Source organism: Sminthopsis crassicaudata, chromosome 3 (genome assembly GCF_048593235.1).
Source record: "Sminthopsis crassicaudata isolate SCR6 chromosome 3, ASM4859323v1, whole genome shotgun sequence".
Lineage (NCBI taxonomy): Eukaryota > Metazoa > Chordata > Mammalia > Dasyuromorphia > Dasyuridae > Sminthopsis > Sminthopsis crassicaudata.
Window position 1 is genome coordinate 583,536,080 of NC_133619.1, and position 26,055 is coordinate 583,562,134.

The 26,055-nt window shown below is 35.8% G+C and overlaps 2 protein-coding genes across 2 annotated transcripts; both read left to right on the forward strand.

Moving 5' to 3' along the window:
• Positions 1–9,666: 9,666 nt before the first annotated feature.
• LOC141559922 (olfactory receptor 51I1-like) lies at positions 9,667–14,203 on the forward strand. The gene is made up of 2 exons (XM_074297578.1): positions 9,667–9,686; positions 12,802–14,203. Exons 1-2 carry the CDS (start codon positions 9,667–9,669, stop codon positions 13,730–13,732), a joined length of 951 nt encoding a protein of 316 aa, XP_074153679.1. The 3' UTR covers positions 13,733–14,203.
• Positions 14,204–24,281: 10,078 nt separating this feature from the next.
• Positions 24,282–25,335, forward strand: LOC141559923 (olfactory receptor 51I2-like). The gene has a single exon (XM_074297579.1). The coding sequence runs from the start codon at positions 24,302–24,304 to the stop codon at positions 25,250–25,252; it is 951 nt and encodes a 316-aa protein (XP_074153680.1). The 5' UTR covers positions 24,282–24,301; the 3' UTR covers positions 25,253–25,335.
• The last annotated feature ends 720 nt before the right edge of the window (positions 25,336–26,055 follow it).

Consider the following 26,055-nt stretch of genomic DNA (forward strand, 5'->3'; position numbering starts at 1 on the left):
AGGGCCTGGAACCTGATATTCCAAAAGGCAAAAGATCAAGGATTGCAACCAAGAATAAACTACCCAGCTAAGTTTAGCATCTTTTTCCATGGAAGAAGATGGTCATTCAATGAAATAGAGGAATTCCATATGTTTCTAAGAAAAAAACCAGACTTAAACAAAAAATTTGATCTACATCCACAAGACTGAAGAGAAATAAAAAAAGGTACACAGAACCCTTGGGACCTATATCTCTGTTGTGGGTATATAGAAAGGATGCATGGATAATTTGATTTTACTGATATAAAAGAAAAAAAGGAGGGGGTGTAGTAAAGGGAAGGGGGTAGTATCAGAAAAAGGGGAGGGAGTGATAAAAAGAGGGAAACTACATCCCAGGAAGAGGCATAGAAAATACACCATATCTGAGGTAATTTAGAGAGGAGGAGAATCATTGTGTAAATCTTACTCTCATCAGAAGAGGCTCAAAGAGTAAATAATTGTCATATTTGTTTGTCAGAGAATTCTCTATCACCTCATTAAAAGGGGGGAGAGGAAAAGGGAAAAGGAAAAGGAGAATAAGTGAAGGAAATTGGAGGGAGGGGGGAGGGATACTAAAAAAAAAAAAAGGAGGGCTGCACGTCACAAGGGTGGTCTATAAATTAAATATTGGGGAAGGGGTTCAGGGGGGTCAAGGGAAAAAGCATAATCTGGGGATAATATGATGGCAGGAAATACAGAATTAGTAATTTTAACTGTAAATGTGAATGGGATGAACGCTCCCATCAAACGGAGACAGATAGCAGACTGGATCAAAAATCAGAACCCTACAATATGCTGTTTACAGGAAATACACTTAAAGCAGGGAGATACATATAGAGTAAAGGTAAAAGGTTGGAGCAGAATCTATTATGCTTCAGGTAAAGCCAAAAAAGCAGGGGTAGCTATCCTTATCTCAGATCAAGCAAATGCATAATTTGATCTAGTTAAAAGAGATAAGGAAGGAAACTATATACTGCTGAAAGGTAGCATAAATAATGAAGCCATATCGATACTAAACATATTCACCAAGTGGTATAGCATCTAACTTTCTAAAGGAAAAGTTAAGAGAGTTGCAAGAAGAAATAGACAGTAAAACTATAATAGTGGGAGATCTCAACCTTGCACTCTCAGATTTAGACAAATCAAACCACAAAACAAATAAGAAAGAAATTAAAAAAGTAAATAGAACATTAGAAAAACTAGGTATGATAGACCTTTGGAGAAAACTGAATGGCAATAGAAAGGAATATACTTTCTTCTCAGCAGTTCATGGATCTTATACAAAAATTGACCATATATTAGGACATAAAGATCTCAAAATTAAATGTAGGAAGGCAGAAATAATAAATGCCTTCTTCTCAGACCACAATGCAATAAAAGCTACATTCAGTAAAAAGTTAGGGGTAAATAGACCAAAAAGTAATTGGAAACTGAATAATCTCATCTTAAAGAATGACTGGGTGAAACAGCAAATTATAGAAACAATTAATAATTTCACCCAAGATAATGACAATGATGAGACATCATACCAAAATCTGTGGGATGCAGCTAAAGCAGTAATAAGGGGAAATTTTATATCTTTAGAGGCTTATTTGAAGAAAATAGAGAAAGAGAAGATTAACAAATTGGGCGTGCAACTTAAAAGGCTAGAAAAAGATCAAATTAAAAATCCCCAACCAAAAATTAAACTTGAAATACAAAAATTAAAAGGAGAAATCAATAATATTGAAAGTAAAAAAAAAAAAAAAACTATTGAATTAATAAATAAAACCAAGAGTTGGTTTTATGAAAAAGCCAATAAAATAGATAAACCTTTGGTAAATCTGATCAGAAAAAAGAAAGAGGAAAATCAAATTGTTAGTCTTAAAAATGAAAAGGGGGATCTTTCCACCAATGAAGAGGAAATTAGAGAAATAATAAGGAGTTACTTTGCCCAACTTTATGCCAATAAATTTGATAACTTAAGTGAAATGGATGACTTCCTCCAAAAATATAGGCTTCCTAGATTAACAGAGGAGGAAATAAATTGCTTAAATAGTCCCATTTCAGAAAAAGAAATAGAACAAGCTATTAATCAACTCCCCAGGAAAAAATCCCCAGGACCAGATGGATTCACATGTGAATTCTACCAAACATTTAAAGAACAATTAGCCCCAATGTTATATAAATTATTTGAAAAAATAGGGGATGAAGGAGTCCTGCCAAACTCCTTTTATGACACAGACATGGTACTGATACCTAAACCAGGTCGATCGAAAACTGAGAAAGAAAATTATAGACCGATTTCCTTACTGAATATTGATGCTAAAATCTTAAATAAGATATTAGCAAAAAGACTTCAGAAAATCATCCCCAGGATAATACACTATGCTCAAGTAGGATTCATACCAGGAATGCAGGGCTGGTTTAATATTAGGAAAACTATTAGTATAATTGACCATATTAATAATCAAATTAATAAAAACCATATGATCATCTCAATAGATGCAGAAAAAGCATTTGACAAAATCCAACATCCATTCCTACTAAAAACTCTTGAGAGTATAGGAATAAATGGATTCTTCCTTAGAATAATCAGGAGCATATATTTAAGACCGTCAGTAAGCATAATATGCAATAGAAATAAACTGCAACCTTTCCCAGTAAGATCAGGAGTGAAACAAGTTTGCCCACTATCACCATTACTATTCAATATAGTACTAGAAACGCTAGCCTCGGCAATAAGAGCAGAGAAAGAGATTCAAGAAATTAGAGTAGGAAATGAGGAAATCAAACTATCACTCTTTGCAGATGACATGATGGTATACTTAGAGTACCCCAAAGACTCTGCTAAAAAGCTATTAGAAATAATTCAGAATTTTAGCAAAGTGGCAGGATACAAAATAAATCCACATAAATCCTCAGCATTCTTATATATCACCAACAAAATGCAACAGCAAGAGATACAAAGAGAAATTCCATTCCAAACAAATGTTGAGAGTATAAAGTATTTGGGAATCCATCTACCAAAGAATAGTCAGGAATTATATGAGAAAAATTACAAAACACTTGCCACAAAAATCAAGTCAGATTTAAATAATTGGAAAGACATTCAGTGCTCTTGGATAGGCCGAGCGAATATAATAAAGATAACAATACTACCCAAACTAATCTATTTATTTAATGCTATACCAATCAGACTCCCAAGAAACTATTTTAATGACCTAGAAAAAATAACAACAAAATTCATATGGAAGAATAAAAGGTCAAGAATTGCAAGGGAACTAATGAAAAAAAAATGTCAGAGGAAGGTGGTCTAAGTGTACCTGATCTAAAGCTATATTATGTAGCAGCAGTCACCAAAACCATTTGGTACTGGCTAAGAAATAGAACGGTAGATGAGTGGAACAGATTAGATACAAAGGACAAAAAAAGTGTACATCTATAGCAATCTAATCTTTTACAAACCCAAAGATACCAACATTAGGGACAAAAATTTATTATTCAGAAAAAACTGTTGGGAAACTGGAAATTAGTATGGCAGAAATTAAATATGGATCCACACTTAACACCATATACCAAGATAAGATCAAAATGGGTCCATGATTTAGGCATAAAGAATGAGATCATAAATAGATTAGAGGAACAGAGAATAGTCTACCTCTCAGACCTGTAGAGGAGGAAGGAATTTATGACCAGAGGAGAACTAGAGATCATTATTGATCACAAAATAGAAGATTTTGATTACATCAAACTAAAAAGTTTCTGTACAAACAATACTAATGCAAACAAGATTAGAAGGGAAGTAACAAATTGGGAAAATATTTTTAAAATAAAGGTTCTGACAAAGGTCTCATTTCCAAAATATATAGAGAACTGACCTTGATTTATAGGAAACCAAACCATTCTCCATTTGATAAATGGTCAAGGGATATGAACAGACAGTTCTCAGATGATGAAATTGAAACTATTTCCACTCATATGAAAGAGTGTTCCAAATCACTACTGATCAGAGAAATGCAAATTAAGACAACTCTGAGATACCACTACACACCTGTCAGATTGGCTAAGATGACAGGAATAAATAATGATGAATGTTGGAGGGGATGTGGGAAAACTGGGACACTGATACATTGTTGGTGGAGTTGTGAAAGAATCCAGCCATTCTGGAGAGCAATTTGTAAGTATGCCCCAAAAGTTATCAAACTGTGCATACCCTTTGACCCAGCATTGCTGTTATTAGGATTATATCCCAAAGAAATACTAAAGAGCGGAAAGGGAACTGTATGTGCCAAAATGTTTGTGGCAGCTCTTTTTGTTGTAGCTAGAAACTGGAAGTTGAATGGATATCCATCAATTGGAGAATGTTTGGGTAAATTATGGTATATGAAGGTTATGGAATATTATTGCTCTGTAAGAAATGACCAGCAGGAGGAATACAGAGAGGCTTGGAGAGACTTACATAAACTGTTGCTGAGTGAAATGAGCAGAACCAGAAGATCACTATACACTTCAACAACAATACTGTATGAGGATGTTTTCTGATGGAAGTGGAAATCTTCAACATAAAGAAGATCCAACTCACTTCCAGTTGATCAATGATGGACAGAAATAACTACACCCAGAGAAGGAACACTGGGAAGTGAATGTAAATTGTTAGCACTACTGTCTATCTACCCAGGTTACTTATACCTCAGAAGCTAATAATTAATGTGCAACAAGAAAATGGTATTTACACACATATATTGTATCTAGGTTATATTGTAATACATGTAAAATGTATGGGATTACCTGTCATCGGGGAGAGGGAGTGGGGGGAGGGAGGGGATAATTTGGAAAAATGAATAAAAAAAGAAGAAATAACTATTGTACTACAAAAAACAACAATGGATAGGGTACGGCTATATTGGATGATGACCAACTGTGGAACACTTAGCTATTCTTATCAACACAATGATCCATAACAATTCTGAAGGACTTATGATGGAAAATTCTATCCAATGGATGGAGTCTGAGTGAGACTGAAGTGTATTCTTTTTCACTTTATTTCTTTTGCTTTTTTTTTTTGGGGGGGGACATTGCTAATATGGAAATGTGTTGAATGATTTCACATTTATAATTAATATTACATTTATTGCTTTCAGAATGGATAGTGGGTTAGGAAGAAAAGAATTTAGAGCTCATTTTTTAAAAAATAAAAGTTAAAAATAAGTATTTTTTTCAGAAAGAGAAGATAAAAGGTAATTCATCTATAGACTTCTTTTTAAAAATATATATCCATACTTTCAAATGGCCTAAAAAATACATACTCTGTTTATCACAGAGACTCCAATAACAAGGACCTCAATAACACAAATTCATCATGTGTATTTTAAGCTTGTGGTATATATAAACTTTAAGAAACATAGTTTTTAGATACTTAATAATTTAATTATGCCAGTGAGTAATAAAAAGATAGTCATTTGGCCTACTTTCCTAAACCAAAGATGAATCATGACAGCTTCTTGATGCTTATATATCCTTGGAAGGGTGGGCATTTTTTTTTCTGAGGTTGGGGTTAAGTGACTTGCCCAGGGTCACACAGCTAGGAAGTGTTAAGTGTCTGACATCAGATTTGAACTCGAGTCCTCCTGAATTCAGGGCTGGTGCTCTATCTACTGAGCCACCTAGCTACCTCAGGGTGGGCATTTGGGCATTCTTGAAAGACGGCAATCAAAAATGATTGGTTAACAATTAATAAAAAGAATGAAAATTAAAATGAGAGGTGGGCCTATTCTAATGAGGGATTAGGAGAACATGACTGAATATATCACTTTTATACTTCCAACCTTGAGCAATCTAGACAAAGGCTCTACCTCCCACCAAAGCCTGAGTAGAACACAATGAACCATAATTCATTCAAAATACATTTTCTTTTTAAAGTTTTTTGTAAGTTTTCAGGTGGAGCAACAATTTTAACCTAGATATGTAAGGCAAATTTTTGAGCAAGGTCAGAGATGTCCTTGAAAGATTGACCTTTGAATGAGGGAAAAGGAAAAAGGAAAAATATCTTGGATATCCCCAACAGCTGGTTATTTAATAATCATTTCTTTCAAGTAATAAGACCTCATTCAGTACTAATTCTGCCTCTTAGAGTTTAACTTTATGTGCCATTTTACTTGATTTAATTATTAATTTGTCAAATTATATATATATATATATATATATATATATATATATATATAACAGTAATATATTCTTTTGCTTTTATGTATAAGCCTATAATTTAGTCTTTTATACATGTGTGTTCATGTTTATATGAATGTTGGGATATATATTAATTGGTGTTATATAAATATGTTCTTTAGATACCATATGCATAAAGGAACCATATACATGCCTGTATATATTTTAGGGTTTCGACTGGATGTGTAAATCTCAGAATGTTTAAAATTGTGTTTGCATGCCTTTGGCCATGAAAGGGTCAACACTGATGCTGGCACCAAATAGGTTGCTCAAGAGATTTGATCCCTAAGGAGTCTTCCTCTATCCCCATATTCTACCTCCAAGGAGCAATAGAAATTTCATAAATATTATGGTTCCCAATAAGGAGAGACCATTCTGCCTGGTCTCCCCATGGAGGAGAGGGAAGCTCCTCTCACAATCCATTGTCTGCATCCTTCAATCCTAAGAATCCCATCCAAGCCTTGAACACAATCCAGACTCAGAGCTTGATCCTGGGCCCTAAAGTCAACCTCCACTCTGAAGGAGTGTGATCTTAATTGTAATCCCAATTCCAATACAAACTTCAATCCTAAATTTTGGAACCTTGTTCTACTATCAGCCTTAATCATGATCCATTTCTACCAAAACAAAACACGCAAAATGAAGCTAGTTGTCAGAATGTGAAATACCAGAGTCTTGATTTGATTCTTCCTAAGCTACTTCAAAACGGTACCACACCTGTGGGGTCAGGGTGGGAGAGGTGAGTGAATGAGAGTCTATATTCCTACTTCATACAAAGGCAGGGAACTTCCTAAGGATTAAGAGTAGGCTAGCAATGTCATATGTGCTTTTAAATTAACTCTCCATGTTATTTGGTCTTGCTTAAATTTTTTATTGATATAAATAACAAAATAATCACCATCATCATTATTATTAATTTATTATAAATAATTTTATTATATATTATATATCATTTTTATTATATTTATTATAAATTATTATTTTTATTATGCACTAAGAGTTAGGTATAAGGTTGTATATTAAGAAAATTACTGTGGTATGAGAACAGCAATCAAGAATAAAACTATTAAAATTATATATATATATATATATATATATAGATATATAAATGTCTATATATGAGGGCTTGGAGGCATTAATATGTCAGTATGTGTTTGCATACCAGTTAATATGATTTTGTGTTCTATAGTTGTATGTATCTATATGTTCATGAATGTTTTCATGATTGCATATGTGTTTGCATGAGAATATTTGTGTAAAATATATACACACACATATATATGTATATGTATAAATGAGAATGCCTGAAATTCTTTTGTGTGCGAGTGAATGGTAGTTTTCTGCTGTGTGTCTTGTTTATATGTACGTATTAAGGATCATAGGAATGTAGAACTTTAGAATAGAATAAACTTTTTTCATAAATTTTTATTTCAATCCTTCTCATTTTAATGATTCCATTAAATTAGAGAAAGATGCCTCAATAGCCTTTTATATGTAAATTCTAGAACTAATTTCTGGGAATTTATAAAGAAAAATAAGGTATGTAGCCCCTAATAAGACAGTCCATGGACACAATTAGCTATGTGATACAGGGCATGGTGATCGGAAATAGTGAAAGAGCATTGAATTTGTCATTGAATCATCTAAGTTTGAGTCTTAAGTTCACCAATTATTTAGTCAGGTAATCTTGGTTAAGTTTAAAACTTCCTAAGAATTGATTTCTTCATATGTAAAATGTCTCAATTTTTTCAGTTTTGTTATATGCATCTAGGCCCTTATTATCAAATTCCTTGACTATTGTAATAGCTTCTTGCATGTTTTCATAATTCCACTATCTGTCCCTATCTTATACATAGTTGTAAGAAAAAAAAATCCTCTAGAAGATATTTCATCTTGGTACTCCTCTGATATAAAATTTTTAGCAGTTTTCTATTATATACTAAGTAAAAGTCAGAAATTACTTTGCCTCTCATTCAAGGCATTCCACAACCTAGGACTGTGCCATGTATCTATCCTCATTTCTGATTACTTTTCATTACAGATTATATATTTGTATACAGACTTTATACTGACCAAACTAAACAATTCTTTATATCCAAATATGCTCTATGCATTCATGCATGATCTTTTTTGCTCAAGTAAAGAATCCGTGTGAATACCTACCTACCTTTTGTTGAATTTTCACCCATTCCTAAAGCTCAGTTCAAATGTTCTTTCCTCTAGGAAACTTTTCCTCATACTGATTTACCTTCCCCCTCAGATATACTTCTTTGTAGTTCTCAAAGTTCTTTATCTTAAGTTCTTAATGTAAAATTTCTTCTTAAATTTGAATTATTATGGAACTAATTGAGTTGATTATGGGATGACAACAGGAAGTTGGGATGCAAACTCAGAGCTCAGGAAAAAAAATCAGGCTAAGAAATTAGGACTTGGGAGTCACTCTGAAAATATATGTAAACAATGAGACCAAGCCAGTGGAAAAGTATAGATTGAAGATATATGATAGAGAAGTAATAATTATTGGAATAAGGTTCTGGATAAAGGAAGAGGAGTTGATGAGATTAAAGAAAAATATCAAAGGCCTTGATAAAAAGTCTCTAAGATGGGAGGGAAGCAAAAGAGCTTGAGAAAAGACATGAAGATTCAGACATGAAGAAAAGGAATTTTGGCTAGATACTGAAAAATTTCCTCAGTCAATAAGAAATGCAGTATTTTTTTTATATTGAGGCAGGATTTGGGGGAAAGATTTGCATAGCCATCATGGGATATAATAAGGCATATATATATAAGAAAAGTAAAAAGTTTAGCGTGCCCAATAGAGGGTAAAGGCTTACTCTGCAATGGGGAGAGGGATTAGTTGATTTGTAATTTTGAACAATATGAAAGGATTGACTTACTTAAGTTCATATGTATAACAGAAAGTATTATAAACTAGTCCTAATGTATTCTTTCAAGGTTCTTGTATTAAAAAGTATCTTTGAGCCTCTTCTCTTCCCTTATCTCTAGAATTTCAAAGAAAGAATCTAGAGAATACTATAGTAGTCTCTTAACAGGAAGAACATAGTATCCCCATAACTATGACAGTTCATTTTGAGCACATGTTGGGAGAGGAGGTGGAACAGCCAGATTAGAGTAAGGTTAGAGATGATTGTCATTTCTGCTCCCTCTCTACTTCCTAAATACCACAGACCATGAAGTTAAGTGTATGAATATAATAATACTATTTGTATACAGGCATGTTATTATTCTTGTGTTCAACTATTTCAATCATATTCAACTCTCTATACCCCATTTGGGGATTTTCTTGGAAAATAATATTGGAGTAGTTTTTTCCATTTCCTTCTCCAGCTCATTTTACAGATGAGGAAAGTAAGACAGAGTTAAGTAACTTGCCCAGGGTCACTCAGCAAGTAAGAGTCTGAGACTAGATTCGAATTCATGAAGATGAGTCTGCCTGATTCCCAGTGCTACCTGATCCCAGTGCTCTGGTCAAACCACTCATATGCAGGCATACCTTGTTTTATTGTGCTTAACTTCATTATACTTCACAAATAATTGCATGTTTTTATTAATTGAAGATAGCAACTTTTCTTCAAGCAAATCTTGATACCATTTTCCCAACATGTGCTCACATCATGCTTCTGTGTCACATTTTGTCAATTCTAACAATATTTCAAGAATTTCCATTATTATTAAATCTTTTATTATGACCTGTGATTGGTGATCTTTAATGTTACTATTATAATTGCTTTGGGTCACCATGAACTATGTCCATATAAGACAAAGTTCTGACTTCTAAATGGCCATTCCTCATTCTTCTCCCTCTCCTTCAACTTCTCTGTTCCCTGATACACTTTGATTTTTTTTTAGCTTATCTCTTTTTTTATTAATCATTTTTTAAAATTAATTTTTATAATTATAACATTCTCTTTGGCAGTACATATGCATAGGTAATTTTTTTTACAACATTATCCCTTGTACTCCCTTCTGTTCCGAGTTTTTCCCCTCCTTCCTTCCACCCCCTCCCCTGGATGGCGGGCATTCCCATACATATTAAATATCTTATAGTATATCTTAAGACAATATATATATGTGCAGAACCTAATTTTGTTGTTGTTGTTGTTGCAAAGGAAGGATTGTATTTACAAGGTAAAAATAATCTGGGAAGAGAAACAAAGCAAAAACAAAAACAGAAAAAACAAAAACAAAAAACAAACAAACAAACAAACAAAAAACAATGCTCACAGTTTACACTCATTTCCCAGTGTTCCTTTTCTGGATGTAGCTGATTCTGTCCATCATTGATTAATTGGAATTGGATTAACTCTTCTCTATGTTGAAGATATCCACTTCCATCAGAATACATCCTCATACAGTATCATTGTTGAAGTGTATAATGATCTTCTGGTTCTGCTCGTTTCACTTAGCATCAGTTGATGTAAGTCTCTCCAAGCCTCTCTGTATTCCTCCTGTTGGTCATTTCTTACAGAACAATAATATTCCATAACATTCATATACCATAATTTACCCAACCATTCTCCAATTGATGGACATCCATTCATCTTCCAGCTTCTAGCTACTTCAAAAAGGGCTGCCACAAACATTTTGGCACATACAGGTCCCTTTCCCTTCTTTAGTATTTCCTTGGGATATAAGCCCAGTAGTAGTATGGCTGGGTCAAAGGGTATCCACATTTTGATAACTTTTTGGGACATAATTCCAGATTACTCTCCAGAATGGTTGGATTCTTTCACAACTCCACCAACAATGCACCAGTGTCCCAGTTTTCCCACAGCCGCTCCAACATTCATCGTTATTTGTTCCTGTCATCTTAGCCAATCTGACAGGTGTGTAATGATATCTCAGAGTTGTCTTAATTTGCATTTCTCTGATCAATAGTGATTTGGAACACTCTTTCATATGAGTGGAAATAGTTTTAATTTCATCATCTGAGAATTGTCTGTTCATATCCCTTGACCATTTATCAATTGGAGAATGGCTTGATTTCTTATAAATTAAAGTCAATTCTCTGTATATTTTGGAGATGAGGCCTTTATCAGAACCTTTAACTGTAAAAATGTTTTTCCAATTTGTTACTTCCCTTCTAATCTTGTTTGCATTAGTTTTGTTTGTGCAGAAACTTTTTAGTTTGATGTAATCAAATTTTTCTATTTTGTGATCAATAATGGTCTCTAGTTCTCCCTTGGACACAAACTCCTTCCTCCTCCGCAAGTTTGAGAGGTAAACCATCCCATGTTCCTCCAATTTATTTATGATTTCCTTCTTTATGCCTAAATCTTGGACCCATTTTGATCTAATCTTAGTATGTGGTGTTAAATGTGGGTCCATGCCTAGTTTCTGCCATACTAATTTCCAGTTTTTCCAGCAGTTTTTGTCAAATATTGAATTCTTATCCCAAAATTTGGGATCTTTGGGTTTGTCAAACACTAGATTGCTATTTTTATTCACTATCTTGCCCTGTGAACCTAACCTATGCCACTGATCAACTAGTCTATTTCTTAGCCAATACCAAATGATTTGGTGACTGTTGCTTTATAATACAGTTCTAGATCAGGTATAGCTAGACCACCTTCACTTAATTTTTTCTTCATTACTTCCCTTGAAATTCTTGACCTTTTGTTGTTCCATATGAATTCTGTTGTTATTTTTTCTAGGTTATTAAAATAGTTTCTTGGAAGTCTGATTGGTATAGCACTAAATAAATAGATTAGTTTAGGGAGTACTGTCATCTTAATTATATTCCCTCGGCCTATCCAAGACCACTGAATGTCTTTCCAATTATTTAAATCTGAGATACACTTTGATATTGAAATTAGGCTGATTAATAGCCATACAATGGTCTTTAGGTATTCAAGTGAAAGTAAGTCAATCCATAAAGCAAATTTCATTGCTCTTTTATTGTAACAAACTGCCACAGCTACCCTAACCATAGCCTTCTGTAGCCATTCCACTCATCAGTCAGCATTCATCAGCATTGAGGCAAGACCCCCTACAAGTAAAAAGATTTCAACCTGTTGAAGGCTTAGATGATAGTTAGCATTTTTTTTAGCAATAAAGTATTTTTAAAATCACAACATATACATTTTGACATAATATACTATTGTATACTTAACAGGTTATAGTATAATATGAATATAACTTTTGTATGTACTAGGAAATTAAAAAATTCTCATGACTTTTATTGTGATATTTGTTTGATGGCAGTGGTCTAAAACCAAATTCATGATATATTTAAGGTGTAGTAGCCTTAAGCTTGCAATGGCTTAAGGTTTACAACTGTTTTACATATATCATCTCATTTTATCCCCACAATTCTGGGAATTGGGTGCTATCATTATCCACATTTAACAGATGAGAAAACTGAGACAGAAGTGAAGTGATTTGCCCACAATCACATAGCTAGTAAGTAAATGAGACTGATTCCAGGCTTAAGGTTTTTTCCCAGACTGATGATCTCGTGTTCCTTTTGTCTCTGGTGACAGGGGCTAGAAGAAAAGGAACCTGAGAAGAGGCCCCAAAGCGCCTGGGTGCTGCCCGACCTTCTCCCTCTATGGGGGGTTTCAATGACTCACATTTCCAGCCAGCTAAGTTCCAGCTGACAGGCATCCCAGGCCTAGAGACAGGAGAAGGTTGGGTAGCTTTTGTCTTCTGCTGGCTCTACTTGATCTCCATTGGGGGCAATCTTGCCATCCTGGGCCTTGTGGCACAAGAGACTGCCCTACACCAGCCCATGTACTATTTCCTGTCCATGCTCTCCCTCAATGATCTAGGTGTTTCCCTGTCTACATTGCCCACTATATTGGGTACATTTTGCTTTAACTACCGTGAGGTTGGTTTCGATGCCTGTCTGGTCCAGATGTTCTTCATTCACACCTTCTCTTTCATGGAATCTGGGATCCTGCTGGCCATGAGTTTTGATCGCTTTGTGGCCATCTGCAATCCTTTACGTTATGCCACCATCCTCACTAACACCCGGATTGTAGTCATGGGCCTAAGCATCCTTGCAAAGAGCTTTGTCACACTCTTCCCTTTCCCCTTTCTAGTGAAGCGGTTGCCTTTCTGCAAAGGCAATGTCTTGCACCATTCCTACTGCCTCCATCCTGACCTCATGAAGGTTGCATGTGGAGATATTCATGTCAACAATATCTATGGACTCTTTGTGGTTATCTTTACTTATGGTGTTGACTCAACCTTTATTCTCTTATCCTATGCACTCATCCTAAAGGCTGTCCTAGCCATTGCCTCTCAGGAACAGAGATTCAAGGCACTTAATACCTGCATTTCCCACATCTGTGCAGTTCTTGCATTTTATGTGCCCATCATTGCTGTCTCTATGATCCACCGCTTCTGGAAGAAAGCTCCACCTGTAGTTCATGTCATGATGTCCAATGTCTACCTCTTTGTGCCTCCCATGCTCAATCCCATCATCTACAGTGTCAAGACTAAGGAGATACGCCGGGGATTTCTCAAGATCTTCCAAAAATCTTAAATCTAGAATTTAGGAAATTGAGATATTGGTGAAAAGAACACATCAAAAAGAGGGTGAGCACATTTATTTGCAAGGATGTTAATTTGGGATAAACAAAAGGCAGTCCTAGACCACATTCAAAAAAGGAGGTTTAGCAAACAATTTATAGCTAGAAGGAACTTTAAGAACTCACATATAATTACTTCATTTCACAAATGGATTTATGATAATGTTAAAATAGATTCTCTGTTTTATCTGAAAAATCTCTAATAAGTTATGAAAGAGGGATATTGTTATTCAGACTCATCCTTGAAAATTAAATGAGGAAAATGCATATGGGTATGGTCTCATTCATAAGAGGGAAATCTGAGGGTCTAGAGAATTCTAGAGAAGACCATTATGAACAGAGAAAAGGAAACATATGAAGATAGGCCTTTTTAAAGTGAGTTTTTACTATGTGAAAAAGGAAAGAGGAGCAAAGATGGAAGCTTTCAAAAAGAAAATCTTGAAGACCAGGGGGGAGATGGAAAGTAGACTTGTTTTTCAATTGTTCAATAAATAAACAAATATTTATTAAGTTTCCTCTTCATGTACCAGATTATGCTAAGCATTGATTTACAAAGACAAAAGTGAAACTTTATTTGTCCCCAAGAACAAATGTACACTAGAAAAATATCATTTTGTATATAAAGTGGATGCTCTCCACATCCTGAGAGAGAGAACTATGGAGACTAAATATGGATCAAAACACAGTATTTTTACTGATTGTTGTTTGTTTGTTGTTTGTTTTTTTTTTTTTTGTTGTTGTTGTTGTGGTTTTTTTTTTGCTTTTTATCTTTTCAATCTGAGTTTTTCTGCACAGCATGACAAATATGGAGAAGAATTGAAGAATTGAATATGTTTATCCTAAATGGCTTGCTGTCTTGAGGAAAGAGGGGAGGGGGGAAAAGAGGGAGAAAAATTAGGAACACAAGATTTTTCAAAGGTGAATGATGAAAACTATCTTTGCATGTATTGGGAAAAATAAACACTATTAAAATTTTAAAAAAAGAAAAGAAAAGATCACTTTGTCAGCTGTATGAGAAATAGATTAGAATCAGGAAAGATTTGAGTAAGAAACAAAATAGATGAGAGGATTTGATCAGGATTTAAAATAGAATGTCATCCATGTGAGTGTTTAGGAGAAGGTGTTTGCAAAAGATTCTATGGAGATAATATTGACAAGATTTCTCATCTGAATAGATATGTAGAGCTGAGAGTGTGGAGTTGAAGATGATATCTTGATTACAAACCTTTGAAAAATGGGGGTGTCCTAGATAGAAAATTTTGGGAAGGGAGAGATAGAGCTCTCTTTGGAGCATTTTGAATTCATGATGCCTCCAAGACATCCAGTTCAAAATGCCCAGTAAGGCACTGGTAATTGAGAACTGAACTTCAAGAAAGAGATTAGAACTGCAAATTTAGTTGTCACTGTAGAAATGATGAAGAAAAAGAAAGAGATAGAGAAAAAGACAAGACAGCTAGAGAGACAGAGTTGGAGAGAGAGAGAGAGAGAGAGAGAGAGAGAGAGAGAGAGAGAGAGAGAGAGAGAGAGAGAGAGAGATATGGAGAGAGAGAGAGAGAGAGATGGAGAGAGAGAGAGAGAGAGAGATGGAGAGAGAGAGAGAGAGAGAGAGAGAGAGAGAGAGAGAGAAGAGAGAGAGAGAGAGAGAGAGAGATGGAGAGAGAAGGAGAGAGAGAGAGAGAGAGAGAGAGAGAGAGAGAGAGAGAGATGGACAGAGAGAGAGAGAGAGAGAGAGAGAGAGAGAGAGAGAGAGAGAGAGAGAGAGAGATGGACAGAGAGAGAGAGATGGAGAGAGAGAGAGAGAGAGATGGAGAGAGAAAGAGAGAGAGAGAGAGAGAGAGAGAGAGAGAGAGAGAGAGAGAGAGATGGAGAGAGAGAGAGATGGGGAGAGAGAGAGAGAGAGAGAGAAGACAAAGGAGAGAGAGGCACACACACAGAGAAAAACAAAGCATCCAGGATGAAACTCTGAGATATACCCACAGTTGGAAAGGAGTGATTTAGATTATGGTCTCATAAGGAAACTAAAAAGAAGTACGCTGAAGGTAAGAATAGAATCAGGAAATAGCAGTATCACAAAAACCCAGAGAGGAGAGAATATCCAGGAGAAGAAAAGTTATATTTTTAAAAAACACTGAGAAAAGGCATCAGACTTAGCAATTAAGAACTGATTAAAAAATTTGAAGAGAAGATTAAATTGAGTGGAGAAATTGGGAGCCAGATTTCAAAGGGTTGAAGAGTGAATGAAAAGGAGAGAAAATGGAAACAATAAATATAGTTTAAATTTTTAAAAGCCTTTAGACCAGTATCAGGTCTTCTTGGATCTCAACTCACCTAGTGGGGATATCACCCATATTTAATATCTTTTCCTGATAGAGTTCATAAAATGATAATAAAAACAGCTCCAGAGAAGTCAGAAAAATTCTGTCATGTCACAGATAGAGGCTTTAAAAGTCAACACTAGAAGGATTACAATTAAACCAAGACAAAAAAACAATTATTACAAGAAATTTTAAGATATATTTTTAATTCACTATAATTTTTGAAATATGTGCAAATATACATTAACTATAAATACAAGCAAAATTATAATTTTACTTTGAAACAAAAAACTTTCAACTTACTATCACTTATATGTGCAGATTAATTTTGTCATTTGGTTCTGCTTGGTCCTTTAATATATTTTTAAATTTCAGACCTTCTTTAAGAACTTCCTAGCATATGTGGAAAGCATAATGAAAAGGGACCTTGACCTTCTTAATTTCCTGGGGTCTCTGTCCCAGAGCCTAGAGGATCTTGAGAAAAACTGCAATCAATTGGGAGAACTCAGATTATGACAAAAATCCCTTATATAATAAAAAATATTCCTTGGTCCCCCAGATTTCATAATACAACCCTTTATTTTAGAGATAATAATAAGAGCTAGCATTTTATACAGAACTTTACAGTTTGTAAAGTTCTTTGCAAATATTTACATCAATTGAGGCTCATAATAACTCTATGAGGTAGATACTATTATTATCCCTATTTTGTAGTTGAAGAAACTGATTCAGAAAAACATTAAGTGACTTGTCCAGGATCATATACTTAGTATCTGAGATTCTAATTAAACTCAGGTGTTCTTGCCCTCAAGTCCAACAGCACCCTATTCACTGTGCCACGTAACTGTCTTTCACGGGCAAACTGAGGTGGAGAAACTGAAGTCAATGGGGTAGGAGATTAATGTTAAAAATAACAAAAAGAAGATTAAAATATTAAAAAAAGTTGTTTTTTCCAGCCTCAGATGGGCTATCATTATTGCATGGTAATTTTATTCATTTCTGATTGATTCTGTGACAACTCATATTGATTATATCAAATCATCTTTCAGGTTTCTAATTTCAGTATGCCACCTCTCTTTCTCAGTAGAAGACCTTTGCCCTATATTTTACTGAGAAGATTGATGTCATCAGTTATCTTCTTATCTCCATACCTTATAACTATATCTTTACCTTGCTTTGCTTTCCTTGTTATTATCTCAGAGAATGAGGTGTTCCATTTCCTTTAAAAATTAACTCTTCCATTTGTGTCTTTAATCTCATTCCCTCACAAGTGCATTGGCTGCATTCCAAGTTCCTTTGTCTTTTGGAATATCAGATTCCAGGCCCTTTGATCCTTTAATGTGGTAATCCTTATTGTGGCTCCCTGGTATTTGAATTGTTTTTTGTTTGTTTGTTTGTTTGTTTTTTTGTTTGTTTGTTTGTTTTCTGGCTGCTTGTGATTTTTTTTTCCTTGGTCCAATAGTTCTGGAATTTAGCCACAATATTCCTTGGAATTTTAATTTCGGGGTCTCCTTCAGTAGGAGATTGAGGAATTCTTTCAATGCCTATTATACCTTCTGATTCTATGACATCTGGGTAGTTCTCCTTGATGATTTCCTGAAAAATAGTGTCTAGGCTTTTTTTTTTTCATCATGGTTTTCAGGGAATCCAATAATCCTTAGATTATCTCTCCTAGATCTATTTTCTAGGTCTATTGTTTTTTTCAAATGGGCATTGAACATTTTTTTTCTATTTTTTTCATTTTTAAAAAAATTTTACTTGAATGATCTGATGTCTTCTCCAGTCATCATTTCCACTTGTTCAGTTCTGATTTTTAATGAATTATTTTCTTAATTTACTTTTTAAATTTCTTTTTGTATTTGTCCAGCTGAGTTTTTAAATGAGTTGTTTTGTTCTATGGATTTTTTTCCATTTCACCAATTTTTTTTTAAAGAGTTATTTTCTTTTTCAAATTCACAAATTCTGTTTTTCAGGGAGTTGTTTTCTTTTTCCACTCTATCTTTTAATGAGTTATATGCCTTATCCAGACCCTCTTGCAAAGTTTTCCTTTCCTTTCCCCATTCTTCTTCTAGCTCGCTTTTAAGATCCTTTTTAATTTCTTCTGTGAGAGCCTTGTGTGGTGAGCACCAGATCATATCCCACTTTGGGGCTTCATCTAAAGACAATCTGCTTTTCGTCTCCTCAGGGTTTGAAATCTGTTTTCTTTCTATCTAGAAGCTATCTATAGTTAGAGCCCGCTTTGCCTTTTTACTCATTTTAACAAACCAACAAACAAAAAGCTGAAGTCTCCTTTTGGGGCAATGAAGAATTACCAAACTTCCTCAACAGATAAGAAGTGGCAGCAAAGTGACAACAGCTGCACTGGGATCAATAACGTGAGTCACTCCAGGTGTTTGATGGATGTAGCCAGGTCCTGTGAGACTCTGTGGCTTTGGGGTACACTCTTTACCCTCTGTGTATATGTTGGAAGTTTTATAACTTCTCTGCTGATCTACTGGCTTACTACCAGGATAGAGTAGAGGACTCTGTGGTAAAGTCCTTCCTGCTGATTTTCCACCTGTGGAGACGACATCCTGCGCCTCTTCTGCTCAGCATGAGCTATCTTCCATGCTCTGCCTGCTTGTGCCTGCGCCCAACTAAAACAGACCTCTTCTGAGGATCTTCAAGATGATCTTCTCTTGGTAATGTGTTGTACTCCAAATATTTGGGGGTTCTGTCAGTCTAGCACTAAATCAGAGGCTGAATTTAGTAAATAGTTTGAGGGTAGTGGAGGATCTCAGAATGAAGCCTGTGTCTTCTCTCCCATTTTGACTCTGCCTCCAAGATGAAATAATTTGACTAACCTCACTTAGATAAGAAGTGACCTTAAAGAGTAGAGCTAGAATTTTTACTAAAATCCTGGGTTCTTTACCCTAATCCATGGTTACTTCATCAGTTTTTTTCCTTCTATTTAATCTTCAATATAGCTCTATTCAATCCTTTCCCCATTGTCTATATGTATGATCAGGACTCTGAAACAAAACAACAACAGCAACAAAAGAAAAACAAACAAAATTAATCTCTCACATCTATCCCCATCCTGTCATACTTCAAAGCTGTAGTAGGTTCAAGATTGTGTCTTGAAAGAAGAGAGTTGTTATTCAATCATTTTCAGTCATGTCAGACTGTCACGCTATCTAGATTTTTCTTGGTGAAGATACCAGAGTAGTTGCCATTTCCTTCTCCAGCTCATTTTACAAATGAAGAATGATGCAGACAAGGTTAAATGATTTGGCTAGGATCACACAGCTACTGTTTAGGGCCATATTTGAATTTAGGAAGGTGAGTCTTTCTAACTCCAGTCCTCTATCCAAACAATCCACTGGGCTATCTAGATGAAGGAAGAGAGGTCTTCAATATTCCAGAGAAAGGCATGAACAAAAACTCTTTGACAATAGAGAAAAGAACAATATAAGACATATTGTTGAAATGCTCTGGGGGAATGATCATACTACACCACCTTATCCCAACCTTGCCTATTAGCCGTTGGAAGTGGCTCTCAAGATGAATCAATTGGCAAGACAAAGTATACAGCTTCAGAATCATCTTTACAGTAATCAGACTTTTGAGAACTGCATTTTGAGTTGTCTAACTATCTTTGGAGGATTTTTAAAGTTAAAAACCTATCTGATGATATCACTGAGCTCTTTTCTGTCCAGAAATCCTTCTATGAAATTCTATTTCTGATCATTTGAACAACTGCTTTTTTTTGCTGACCCCTTCAGATTATCCAACTTGGATTAAGTCATGCAGGATACTAGAACAGAGAAGCTGTGATCTTGACTATTCCATATTCCCTGCTACCTGGGGTCTACCATCTCCTTCCCTTCCCTTTCCTGTGAAGTCTGGGTTAGCCCCCTGGAGGCCTCAGAATCAGCAAGCATCAGGATAAGCAAAAGTCCTTGGTCTTCAGGGGTAGAAGTAAAGGGGATGGACAAGACTGCCACAAGCTTTCCACAACCTCCCTTCTCTTAGTCCACCTCCAAAGTGACTCTGGCTCATCTCACTCCACCCTCTAATCCCTCTTAACCCCAAGCACTGAGCTAGCATTAACTGTGAGAAGAAAAATTCCAAACATGATAATAGAGTTATTGTTCAATGGGTTAGGGTTAGCCTTAAGTGCTTGATTGTCTGATTCAAGTGCACCTATTCAGAATTTCAGCCGGTACACTTTACCCCATCTAATTCTCTCCCATTCACAGACTTCATCCATTGCACTTTCTTCTCTTATTTTCCTGCTTGACTATTACTACTCAGCCATCTCTCTACCTTCAATTATTGATGAGGAGATAGTAAGGGCTTGCCAGTTCTCCCATCCATACCCTTCTCTACCTTACTCCATATAACCTTACATACACATCCCAGAAACAAATAAGGATTACAGCCCTAGTGGAATAACATCTTTTCACTGCCATTTCCAAGTGAATGAATGGAAAAGAAGAAATGGCAAACAGATATCCTCCTGCAACACATTATTAGCAAAAGAAAAGAATAAAAATTGATAAATAGAAGAAAAGGAAAAAGAACTTATTCTTGGAGAACCTTCTGAGGATAAACAGAGAATAAGGGACATCTGGGGAGAACCTGAGGGAAAGATTGGAAGAAGAATGGAAGTTCCCTCGGGTACTAATAGCTATAATATCCTTTTCTCATTCATAAGCTTTCTAGGTCTGGGCCTATAGGCCTGATACTTGTGGAACAGGGGAGTTGCTTTATCTATTCTATTTTTTCCCTCATCCTTTCTTAGATTGAGTTCTTACTCTGATCCTAATTTTGGAGAGATGATGATAGGGACTGGAAGTAGACAAATTGCATTCCTGCACATATGTGTGTATATGTGGGAATATATACAAATATATGTATGTATGTGTATATATATATGTATATGTTTAATGATATATGAGTATATACTTTTAAGATATTATTTGTATATGTCGTAAGTGTATCTGTATGACATGTGGACATGGATGTCTTTGGGGCTCTCTGCCTTTTCTTCTCCAAGGGGACTAAGCTTCATGTCATTGTTTGCTGAGTTAAACACATCCCCAAATAGACTCAGGTGTCTGTGTCCCTAGAGATCTGTCTCAGGGGGAAGGTTTTCATAATACCATATGAATTTGTTGCCTTTAGTTTCCCAGTCAAGGCTCCCACAGCAAGCAGCCACTTTAGACCCTGACCTGTAACTTGTCCATCTATCAATCTCTTCTTCTGAAGGTGGTGAGTGTCTCTATGTCTATCAGCATCATAATAGTAATGGCATGTTATAAGACCGCATGCTTATTTATTTATAAGTTTGTATGTGTCCAAAATATTTATGTAGGCATATTGCATGCATGTCTCTTTGTGAGCACATGTGAATTGGAGAGCATGTTTGTGAGTTTGTCTGTGAGGAATAGGCCATATAAATGTCATTTATTAGGAGGATATGGATCAATAGATATCTTTTCAACTTTCCAGGATGGTAGCTTATTGTTTTTCATATTATACCAGAGCCACAGTGGTAAAGAGTAGAGGAAACTGTAGAGTGATAGAAAAATCTCTCTTCTGGAAATTTAGGAGAACAAAGTTCTAGAATTGTAAAATACAGACCTCAAAGTAGCAATTGGTAGCATCTAATCTGATCCAATCATTATTTTTCAGTATAGGCTTTGTCACTGATTTCTCCCTCTGTCTGTCTGTCTCTCTCTCTCACTCACTCACACACACACGTGTATTTTGCTAATAAGAAGAAAACAGATATCAAAGTACAAGGAGGATATTTATTGGGCAGGGATTAGATGAAGTGTAAACACTATAATAATTGACAAGTTTATGAGTTTTTGGAGAAAAAGAAACAAAGCTCAAGCTGAAAGGAAACTTAGGGGTGATGTAATCCCACTGCTCATTTTATAATTAAGGAAACTGAAGTCTATAAAAGTAAAGACTATTTTACTTTTTGTCTAAGTATCTTAAATCTTGTCTAAAATCACTTAGTAAATCATAAAGGAAGAATTTGAATCCAAGACTTTGGCATTCAAATCCAACTAAGAATTCTTTGCAGTACAACATAATAACATTTCTAAAGTTAAAATATTTTGGGAATTTGCTCCTTAACAAACATTCTACCTTTTCTAGAAAGGAAAATTCTCTTTAAACAGTGAGTTTTTCTCACCTTGAACTACCTATATCAGTTGCTGACAGACTCCTAAAGAAGCCAGCAGTACTAGAAGAGAGTCAGTAGAGATAAGTATGGTGATAGATAGCAGAGATAGTGACTGAAAAGGGAGCCAGAAATGGTGCTTTTCAGATTATGTATGTGTGCATTGGAATGTGTATACATATGTATGCATATGTGTGTTGGAAAGTATTTGGGATTACATAAAACATAGCTTCTGATTCATATTCTATTCTAATTATATCTGCTACTTTCTCCTGGGCAGACTAGGATTGCCTCTCCTCAGAATACCCTAAGATCCAAAGCCCTGTGTCTTGCATGTATCCTATAACATATTTTCCTCACTATACCCATTCCATTGTAGTTCATAACTTCATATTATTTCACCAAAGAGTCCAAGAAACTTATTGTGCAAACTTTACTAAGGGTTTGACTTCTTTCTTTCTTATTCTCATTCATAATTTCCTCTCATTTGAATCTCCAGTCCAAAACTGAGCTAGTCTCCTTTGTACTCTTGGATACTAAATACAAAGCCAATAATTTTCTCTGGGACTTCAGATTCATTCTTTTATACTACAAACATTTCTTTTTTTCCTTGGTTACTCAGTATTTAAGGTCAATTTACCTGAGCAGCAACTATCTCTAAAGGTGCCTCTCTACTTTTGAATATTGCTATACAGTCTCTACTCATCATGTTATCCCCATTTTCTTTCTGAATCCATGGTTTCTTTACAACTCCCAAAGCTCTTCACAATGTCACCGATCTCTTCCAACAAGCTTCAGTATCACTATATTAATTGAGCTTACCTAATACTGATGTGTCAGCTAGTCTTCTTAGACAAACATTTACATAATTAGAACAAATTACATTTGGGTGACTTAGGTCTTGGGAGGCTGGGTTTATTTCCCAAAGTCTGACATAGAAGCAAAATAAAAGAAAATATTCTGATGCACAATAAAATTCAGAGACAACAAATATCAATCCTACCTCTGCTTCTGGCCCCAAATTATGATGTAAGCTTTGGTAAACTTTATTCTCTCTGTGGGCCTCATATTCCCCTATTTTTATAAAATGAAGGACCGGGGTTCAATTATTTCTAAGGTCCCTTTAACTCTTAACATTCCAAGTTCTACTTTAGGTTCCTTCTAGCTCTGACATTCCATATTTTGGGCTGAATAATTATTTCTAGCCTAGATATTTTATGATTGTATGATTTCGGGACAATGAGAACATCTGTTGTAAAAAGAACTGCTAAAGCTCTCCCTAAAGAAGAGACAACATGGCAAAATGAGCAAAGGAGAGAAGAAAATGGAGTCTGGAAGTCCTGGTCTCATCCCCAACACCTGCTGCCTGTGTGACTCTGGGCAAGTCAATTGACCTCTCAATGCTCCTAGGCAACTCTGAAACTGAAAAATTTTGGAACAGTTGTGGATCTGTAGTAATAGAAAGATTTTTGAAAGAAGGAACTGCCTTTTGCCTTTCTTTGTTATCCCCAATGCTGGGCACAGTACCCAAGTAAGTCTTAATAAATGCTTATTGACTAGTTATGCTGATGAAATTCAAGGATTAGAACAAAAACAAATAAAATTCTCCCAAGTCATTGGAAATAAGAGCAACAATAACTAATAATAATAATAATAACAATAAATGATAATATAATAACTATTGATATTTATACAGTGTTTTACAATTTATGGTGATTTATATATATATTATTCCATTTCAATCATTACAATCTCACAATAACTCTATGCTGTATTATGCATGTTTTAATCCTCGTTTTACAAATTAAGAAATTGTAACTTAGTAAGGTTAAATGATTAACTTAAGGTCACACTTAGGCTAGTAAATCTCAGAGACAGGATTTGGATCTAGGTCTTCCTGATTTCCAGGATTCCTTTCCCTGTCAGATCATGTATTATGTATGGATTGATATGTGATTGGAATGTGAATCATGATCTGTATTGGAAGCTAATTTTGGGGTATTCTTTCCAACAACAGGCAGAGCTGATCCATGGGAGTCCTGGATAATGTCACTCTTTTCCCTTCACCCTTTTTCCTGACGGGCATTCCAGGTCTAGAAGCACAGCATGGCTGGCTGTCCATCCCCTTCTTTGCCATGTATGTGGTGGCGATCGTGGGCAACACTCTGATCCTGGCAGCAGTGCGAGTGGATTCCTCTCTACATGAGCCCATGTACCTGTTCCTATCCATGTTGGCCATCACAGAAGTGGGTGTTTCTATCTCCACATTGCCCACTGTGATGGGCATCCTCTGGTTTGATGCCCGTGAGATAAGCTTGGGAGGCTGCCTGGCTCAGATGTTCTTTATCCACACTTTCTCCTGCATGGAGTCTGGTGTCCTTCTAGCTATGAGTTATGATCGTTATGTGGCCATCTACAACCCACTGCGATACACGACCATTCTGACCCTGCCCCGAATTATCAGCATGGGCTTGGGCATCACATTGAAGAGTGTGGCATTCATGGCCCCATTGCCATTCCTACTGCAACGCCTTCCCTTCTGCCGGGCCAATGTCCTTTCCCATTCCTACTGCCTCCACTCAGACCTGATCCAGCTACCCTGCGCTGATACCACCATCAACAGCATCTTGGGCTTGTCCATTGTCCTGGCTTCCTTTGGACTTGATTCCTTGCTCATTGTCTTCTCCTATACCTTAATCCTTCGCACTGTATTGGGCATTGCCTCAAAGGATGGGAGGCTGAAGGCGCTGAATACTTGTGCCTCACACATCTGTGCTGTGCTCCTGTACTATGTGCCTATGATAGGAGTGTCTGTGATGCACAGGGCTGCCAAGCATGCCTCGCCCATTGCCCACACTCTCATGTCTAGTGCCTACCTCTTTGTGCCCCCTGTGCTAAATCCCATCATCTATAGCGTCAAGACCAAACCCATCCGCAAAGGAATTCTTTCCCTCTTCTCCTGCAAGAGGGGCCTGCCCTAAGGACTTTTCTTGGCTAGAGGCAGAGACATTCAGTCAATCAGCTGGCATGGGTATAACTCTTTGCTAAACAGGAAAAAAATGTGCTAGTACACTAGAATGTATTCGATTATAAATTGGCTTGTACAGGTTACAATTTGTTTCATGGACTAATCTTGATTTTTCAATCAGATTGGGAGTCTCCTAATGTATGTAGTGAGGGGGCCAGGGTCAAGGTTTCTTCCTTCCTAGTACAGGTTATTTTCCACCTGTAAAAACTTCTTAATTCACTGACATGCAACAGAGTCCTATTCATTTGGAATTAGGTTGGGGGAAAAGGGAGGGAAAAACAGTGTTTTCAAAAATTTTAACCTAATGGTTAATGGCTTCTAGATGCATATGTGTTGAAGTGAGGGGAGGAATCAGGTGTTCTAAACTCTCCTTTCAGAAATGAAGATGAGCATACTCAAGAGGCCCAATCTTTGGTCTGACTCTTTGGATTGCCTGGGTCTGAGAATCTCTAGAATTCCTAGAAGGAAATGGTGGAAGGAAGAACATTAACTTTCTGACCTCAGGACTAGCATCCTATTCACAGCCTATATTCACTTTTTCAAAACAAACAAACAAACAAACAATCCAAAAAAGTGAATATAGGCTGTGAATAGGATGCTAGTTCTGAGGTCAGAAAGTTAATGTTGTTTGGTCATTTCAGCTTTATCTGATTCTTTATGACCCCATTTGAAGTCCTTTTATCAATACTAAGCTGTTTTCCATTTCCTTTTCCACACCATTTTACTGATGAAAACAGAGGCAAACAGGATTAAGTG